This window comes from Argentina anserina, chromosome 5 (assembly GCF_933775445.1).
Source record: "Argentina anserina chromosome 5, drPotAnse1.1, whole genome shotgun sequence".
Classification (NCBI taxonomy): Eukaryota; Viridiplantae; Streptophyta; class Magnoliopsida; order Rosales; family Rosaceae; genus Argentina; species Argentina anserina.
In genome coordinates this window covers 8115505-8123602 of record NC_065876.1, presented here as the reverse complement: position 1 = coordinate 8123602, position 8098 = coordinate 8115505, and the positions used below count along the sequence as shown (strand labels likewise).

At 37.3% G+C, this 8098-nt stretch overlaps 2 protein-coding genes across 3 annotated transcripts; both read left to right on the top strand.

Annotated features, from left to right (window-relative positions):
• The first annotated feature begins 337 nt into the window (after nucleotides 1-337).
• On the top strand, nucleotides 338-3204 carry LOC126794329 (uncharacterized). 2 transcript variants are annotated; one of them, XM_050521009.1, is made up of 7 exons: nucleotides 338-354; nucleotides 758-908; nucleotides 1025-1521; nucleotides 1654-1846; nucleotides 1919-1983; nucleotides 2085-2295; nucleotides 2635-3204. In XM_050521009.1, exons 2-7 carry the CDS (start codon nucleotides 786-788, stop codon nucleotides 2998-3000), a joined length of 1455 nt encoding a protein of 484 aa, XP_050376966.1. In that variant the 5' UTR covers nucleotides 338-354; nucleotides 758-785; the 3' UTR covers nucleotides 3001-3204. The 2 variants fall into 2 exon arrangements, with proteins under 2 accessions (XP_050376966.1, XP_050376965.1); XM_050521008.1 differs by lacking the exon at nucleotides 338-354 and adding an exon at nucleotides 441-644.
• A 1293-nt stretch (nucleotides 3205-4497) lies between these two features.
• On the top strand, nucleotides 4498-7818 carry LOC126793490 (uncharacterized). Its single transcript, XM_050520028.1, has 6 exons — nucleotides 4498-4893; nucleotides 4996-5540; nucleotides 5831-6023; nucleotides 6563-6627; nucleotides 6739-6949; nucleotides 7382-7818. Exons 1-6 carry the CDS (start codon nucleotides 4738-4740, stop codon nucleotides 7745-7747), a joined length of 1536 nt encoding a protein of 511 aa, XP_050375985.1. The 5' UTR covers nucleotides 4498-4737; the 3' UTR covers nucleotides 7748-7818.
• Nucleotides 7819-8098: the final 280 nt, after the last annotated feature.

The window sequence follows — 8098 nt, the reverse complement described above, 5'->3', positions numbered from 1 at the left end:
ATGATTCAAGTTATATATGATATTAGAAGTACTTATTTACATACTTAGATGCGGTGACAATTACACAATATGCTTGTACGTTGCCTTTATTTCAAGAACATCATGGGGGGCCCAATTTCTCAGGAACAGCCCTGGTCTTCATATATATGATGATATATCCACTAGTTATCCACCAACCCATGCCACCTACAGATCACTGGAAGGCACACCTTCCCACTTGGATTTCTAAAACTCGAACGGTGCCCCCCATTCTTGGCACGCCCATCTTTTCCTTTCATAGAGTAGTGCTGCACTAATTATGGAAAATCTCTAAAGTCTGAGCCTCTCTTTGCCTGCGATCATTTCCAACATAAGGTAATATTGTTAATGTTAAAATATCTACAATTCCGGTTGGTACAAAGACCCTTTACCAGAGAATCCCCGTCATGCATCAGCATCTTTCCTTATTATATTTGACCACTATACCAGAGTCCTGGCCACCATCGAAAATCTTGAAGCTTTAATCTGTGGGATATATCGATAGAAACAGCGTACTATGTTATATATAAGGGAAGGTTCACACGGCCGGCCGGATAATACTTAGCTTACAATATGGTTAATTCTTAAGTTCACACGTTAAGAGTACTCCCTTTCTGACAGAGCAAGTAAAAATAGAATACATATACGAGTGAAAGTTCTGCTTATCTAGATCTGCAAATTCTGGATAGCCATACAGTTCTGCTGGGAAGGTGTTAATATATATATACTTGTTCTGCAGGTTTATTTACGAAAACCTTGTTACTTCAATGTTGCGCGGATCTCGTTTTGTCAGACTTTTTCAGGGTGTAATAAATTGCCAATACGTTATCTTCTTCTGGGGTTTGCTACTCATTGCAGCTACTCTATCTTCTTTCTGGGTTCACCTTTTTGTAAGCTTCATGAATTCATACAATTAATGTGTTTTCTCACATTTACCATATATATATATATATATGAAAGGTTTTTTCTTTCTCTAATCACTTTCCTTGCCATTTTTTCTATATAGTCGAGTGAGTCGATCGCGACTGTTCGGATTGATCACTCTACGAACCAAGGACTAACTTGTTCAACAAACTACTCTACACCCTTTAGTAGTACTGAAAACGGTCCCGACACATTGTCTAACACTTCATGCCCGGACTATTTCCGGTTCATCCACGAAGATCTAAAGCCATGGAAAACCACAGGAATTACAAGGGCCATGGTGGAGAAAGCAAAGAAGACGGCACATTTTCGGCTTGTGATTGTTGAAGGAAAGGCTTATATTGAAAAGTACAAGAAGTCCATACAGACGAGGGATCTATTTACCATATGGGGTATTTTGCAGCTGCTTAGGAGGTACCCCGGGAAAGTACCCGACTTGGAGCTCATGTTTGACTGTGATGACCGTCCGGTCATCCGGGACTATTGGTGGAATCCGACGCAGGTGCCACCGCTGTTCCGGTACTGTGGTGATAAATGGACAAAAGACATTGTGTTCCCTGACTGGTCTTTCTGGGGCTGGTAACTTTCTTGTTGCTCTTGCATTGTAATAATAATATGGTTAATGTTAGTATGCAATACTTTGATAACATAGCATTAGTACAAGAAAACTATCCCGGCCAATAATGTTGACACACGATATACGCTTTGAAGGGCCGAGATTAACATGAAACCATGGGGAAGTTTATTGAAAGATATCAAGAAAGGTAACGAGAGGAGCAAATGGATGGAAAGAGAACCTTATGCATACTGGAAAGGGAACCCCTTTGTAGCTAAAAAGAGGAGAGACCTTCTCAAATGCAACGTCTCGAACACACAGGACTGGAATGCGCGCTTATTTATCCAGGTAACATTGTATACAAACATCAATAATCATTCCGAAAAGTTAATGAACTGACTCATTCTGTTACCAACACAGGACTGGATTCTTGAATCTCAAGTAGGCTTCAAGCAATCAGATGTAACAAAGCAATGCACATATAGGTAATGTCTCTGCAAGCTCTGCAGTTGTATTTCAACTATATATAGTTCTCTTATTTGTTAATTACTTTTGACTCCCAGCTGATTTGCTGCATTATTAATAGGTACAAGATATATATCGAGGGAACTGGATGGTCTGTTAGTGAGAAGTACATTCTGGCCTGTGATTCAGTAACATTTCTGGTAACACCACAATACTATGATTTCTTCTCAAGAAGTCTAGAGCCAATGCGCCATTACTGGCCTATTAGGAAAGACAAGAAATGCAAATCCATCAAGTTCGCTGTAGATTGGGGAAATGATCACAAACAAAAGGTAATATCCTCTGTTTTGAACATTACTAAATTTTCTATAATGAAACTCTGAAAAGGCTAGGGGCATTTGTTTTGAGATAAGGTAATGAAATTAAAACTGAAAGCCTCCCTGGTACACAGAAAAAGAGTGGTCACTCTCAGTCGGTGAACTATTTTGTCCCTAATAGTTGACTTGGGAGAACCATTCATCTCCATAAAGTTAGAAATTTTGTCCATTCAAGTAGCAACTGAATCTGTATGATGAAATGGTTCAAAGAAGTGCCTTTATACACCTCCACAAAGATAAACTGACCAAACGGGGTTTCAAATAATTACAACACTAACGGATGTTTGTTCACAGGCTCAAGCAATTGGGAATGCAGCAAGCACCTTCATTCAGCAAGAACTGAAGATGGACTATGTGTATGATTACATGTTTCATCTACTAAATGAATATGACAAACTCTCCAAATTTAAGCCAAAAATACCTGAAGGAGCTACACTTTTGTGCACAGAGAAGCTCACTTATCATGCAGATGAGTCGGAGAAAAAGTTCATGGACGATTCATTGGTGAAGAGTCCATCCATGACAAACCCCTGCACCCTTCCGCCTCCCTATGAACCCCAAGAACTTAGCAACTTAGATAGGAGTAATATCAATTTAATTAAACGAGTAGAAAAATGGGAAGATGAGTATTGGGATAACATCCATACGAGGCAACAATAATTCTAACTTTACCGAGGATAATCGGGATTTATATAGAGAAACCATTGCCTACCATGTTATCTCCATGTAAAGCAAATGGTTGAGTCAATCACAAATTTGTAGTAGCTATTAGTTAACAGTTTAAATTACTTGTCTGCTATGAGACTTTTGGTTATGATTTTTTACCATTATGGCATTTTATAACATTCACAATATACAATGCATTCTTTATATTGCTAAATTTGCTGTATAGTCACGCATGCAATAGTACTGTCCTGAAAAGCCCTCTAACAAAAAATAGTTGTACAAGTTTCATGGGATTGAACTCGATGGCTGATACTATTTCTTAATGATCACAAAACCAGGCATTGCATATATGACATAGAGGTAGGTCTCTCTGATAGGACCAACCCATATATAAGCCTAGGGACGGCCTAAGGGCAAGGCAAACAAGGCACAAGACTTAGGCCACAATTAATTGGAAGACCTATTCTCTCTACATCTCATATATATACATTTTAAAAAAATATATGACACAAAAGAAAAGAATCATAAATAAACGAGAACTAGAAGTCATCTTCTATAATTTTTTAGTTTCTCAATCTAGGATTAGAAAGAAAAAGCTCCAATAGTTTCTTCAATCTTTCACCAATTTGGAAATGAAACATTGCTCTTAACTCTTAATCCAAATAACAACATCTCGGTTCCAAATTCATATTCGCACAAATTATTGAGGTCTCGAGTTTCAAATTTTTTGGTTATTGTTTTGTTTTCATGGAATTGTTTTAACATGCCTTTGATATAACTTTTTTATATGTTATTAATGTTATTACGTAGTGTAATTTATTCACCATACATGTAACATTTAATACATATTGCTTTGCAAGAAATGTGAAATAAAAAAATCATTTTTTTTTTTTAAAAGCCTATCTTAATTTTTGTCTTATGCCTCATTTGGTCATGGGACGCCCTGTAGAAACCAGACCTAACACACTATGAAGGCCATGACCTGCCTTACATAGTACATACTCTGATCTCGACTCTCCAGTACAAGCTCAGTTTTCACTATCGTCTTCTTCACAGTTCACATATGTAACAGTGATCCGAGTACTACCCATCATGTACTCTCCCTCTTGTCATCACGTATGTAGTAGTGGTCCGAAAACCCATGTTACCTGCATATCATTGGGGGAAAACCTTCCCATTTTGCCTTGTAGTAACAGTCTGCGAGTTTGCCAGTTTGCCTTGCCCTGTTGTGGCTAGGCCGGCTTGAATGAAAATATCTTTCATTTGATTGTATTTACCATTCAATTACTCTGCTGTATTAGTCTCCTATAGTTTACATAGTGCAGCAGTAAGAACTTCTCAAAGTCTGAGCTCCCGTTACCTGTACCCACAATCCAATGATCGAATCCATGAATAAAGATGCTTTCTTTTTACATTCCTAAGATAATAGATGATGTATTTGTTTGTCTCTATATAACAAGTCTGGTTGGTAGAGATGACCCATTACCATAGAATCCGCACGCTGCATCATTAAAGAAAATGAGTCAACTTAGTTCTTTTTTATATTCACCATTCTTCCATCCAAAACCTTCTAAACTTTGATCAGTGAGAAGAGATATAGAACTATCTAGGGGAGGTTCACACCTTAGCACCTTCAAGCAGACTAGGTAGAAAGCATACTGCAATCTAGTACTGCATCTGCAAAGTCATATCCTTCTGCAGCTTTATCTAGTGGAACCTTGTTATAGTTCAATGTTGTTGCGAGGATCTCGCTTGGTCAGACCTTTGCAGCTTCAAAGTGCAAAAAATTGGCAATCCTCTTTGATAAAGGGAGGGAGGTCCAATTCTATCTTCCTCTTGGGTTTCCTAATCATTGCAGCCATTCTATCTTCTTTCCGGATCCAACTTGTAAGCTTTCAGCTAATGTGTATTTTCACAATTACCATACAGGCTAAGCCGCTAAGGCTTTTTCTTTGTCTGATCTATTTTCTTGTCATTTCTTATATGCAGTCGACGAACCAAACACTACTGATTACCGACAAGCATGAGATATCCCCCAAAAAAATCGAGTTTCCACTCAACTGTTCTATGGACATCAATCAAACACAAACGTGTCCAACAAACTACCCTAAATTCTTCAGTAGTGATCGTCTTGACACATCCTCGAACACTACATGCCCGGACTACTTTCGGTTCATCTACGAAGATCTAAAGCCATGGAGAGCCACAGGAATCACAAGGGACATGGTGGAAAGCGCAAAAGAGACAGCGCATTTTCGGCTAGTTATTGTTGAAGGCAAGGCTTATATTGAGAAGTACAAGAAGTCCATACAGACAAGGGATGTGTTTACTATATGGGGCATTTTGCAGCTCCTTAGGAGATACCCTGGGAAAGTACCTGACTTGGAGCTCATGTTTGATTGTGATGACCTTCCTGTAATCCGATCACAAGATTACCTGGGAGAGAACTCGACGCAGGTGCCACCGCTGTTCCGGTACTGCGGTGATAGATGGACAAAAGACATTGTGTTCCCTGATTGGTCTTTCTGGGGCTGGTGAGTTGGAATTATGCTTAGTTTCTTCTTTTTGCTCTGGCATGAAAATGATATGGTACCAACCACTAATGTCCAACAAGTTAGAATAGACACTTGGATTTAAAATTAAATGGAATGAACTATTCAGAGCAAGAAAAATATCTTTTGTATCATGTTAGGCACATTTAAAGTCTTTGATATATATCATATATGACAATGATTTAACAGTATGATAATATAACATAGTAGAAGAATTATGTCCTAATAGCTCGCTCATAAGTCATAACTGATCAACTACGTGTGTTTTGAAGGGCTGAGATAAACATAAAACCATGGGGAAGCTTGTTGAAAGATGTCGAGAAAGGTAACGAGATGAGCAAATGGATGGAGAGAGAACCTTATGCATACTGGAAAGGGAACCCCTTTGTAGCCGAAACAAGGAGAAACCTCCTCAAATGCAACGTCTCAGACACACAGGACTGGAATGCTCGCTTATTCATCCAGGTAACAATATATATCAATGTTTTAAAAAGCGAAGGCGTACTATAAGGCGTTTTATTGAGAGCCTTGAGCCTTGAGCCTTAGAACTTGAGGCGCATAAAACGTAAGTCTTATGTTATAAAAATTAGTAGTTAAATGTGTAAATATATAATTATACACATACAAAAAGAAAAAATATACATAAGAACTTACCAATTTATTGCATTTAGATATAATGAAATTCATAATCTAAACGTTTTAGATAATTTTCATCAAATTAAACACATTATATAAATAAATATAAAAAGATACTTAAAAAGATTATTTTCTAAGGCGTAGTAAAATGCGTAAAAGGCATAAAAAACGTAACATAAGGTGTAAAAAGCGAGCCTCGGTGTCCAGACCGAAAAACATAGGCGTTGTGTAAGTAGCTTTAAGCTTTTTAAGCCTCAGACGAGCCTTGAGGCGAGTTTTTTAAAACATTGATATATATACAGAATGCAGTACTTGATCAAATGGGGAAGAAAAAAAAAACACAATTAACTCATTATGTATAACTGCAGGACTGGATCCTTGAATCTCAACAAGGCTTCAAGCAATCAGATGTAACAAATCAATGCACACATAGGTATATCTGTACAAGATGTCTGTGACATGTAACTTACCACATCAAGATCCTAAAATTTTCTTGTTTTTTAATTAAGTTTGATTTCCAGTTTATTTTCACCTGGTTTTATAGGTACAAGATATATATTGAGGGCTATGCATGGTCTGTTAGTGAGAAGTACATTCTGGCCTGTGATTCAGTTACATTGCTGATAAAACCACACTACTATGATTTCTTCACAAGGAGTTTACGACCAGTGCACCATTACTGGCCTATAAGGAATGACAACAAATGCAAATCCATCAAATTCGCTGTAGATTGGGGAAACAATCACAAACAAAAGGTAATACCCTCTAACTTGAGCAATACTAAATTTTTTTATGACTTCAATTATTTCTAAATATTAGCATACCCAACCGATGAGGCCTTTGGTTTTACACTTTTACTTCGAAGGGGCATTAGTTTTGGAATCAGCTAATGAGTTAAAACAAAGAAAATACCTGGGACACTGAAGTAGTGATACATTCTCAATAAATAATAATTTGTCTCTATTAGATTCCTATCAAGTCCCTTTCATCTCCATAATGTCAGTTATTTTGTTTAAATCTGGTGTCTTTTGAGTAGTAACTGAATGCAGAATCTATGATAAAATGATTCAAAGATGTATCTTTGTACACCCCCACAAAGAGTAACTTTTGATTTACTGCCTATAAACCAAAAGGGTTCCAAATAATCATGGCCAATATTTATAGTACTAATGGAATTTCACATACAGGCACAAGCAATTGGGAAAGCAGCAAGCAACTTCATTCAGCAAGAACTGAAGATGGACTATGTGTATGATTACATGTTTCATCTACTAAATGAATATGCCAAACTTTCAAAATTTGAGCCAAAGATACCTGAAGGAGCTACACATTTGTGCGCAGAGACTCTCGCTTGCGCTGCAGATGAGTCAGAGAAAAAGTTCATGAACGAGTCGTTGGTGAAGAGTCCATCGATTACAAACCCCTGCACCTTGCCGCCTCCTTATAAACCCCAAGATCTTGGAAACTTATACAGGAATAACATCAATTTGATAAAACAAGTAGAAAAATGGGAAGATAAGTACTGGGAGAGTATCCAGAATAAGCAGCAGTAACTTTAACTTGTAGTTTTACACCAAGCACATTTAAATACTATTGCCTAGCAATGTCAATTCTATGAAACACACATGATCGAGTTAATCACAATTTTTGTTGTGGCTGTTATTTGATAGTTCAAATTACTTGACTGCTATGAGACCCTTAATTATGATTTACCATTAGATAACATTGACAAAGTATAATCTACATCCTATTACCAAATCAGATATAATCTAAACAGAGTCGATATTAACATTTCAAAGTACCTGCCGGTTTTCATTGATTAGGAACAGGATAATCATTGTACTCTTGCAAAGACTTCTGACACAGGTAAGAGTAATTGTACCTCGATCCACACAGGTATTATA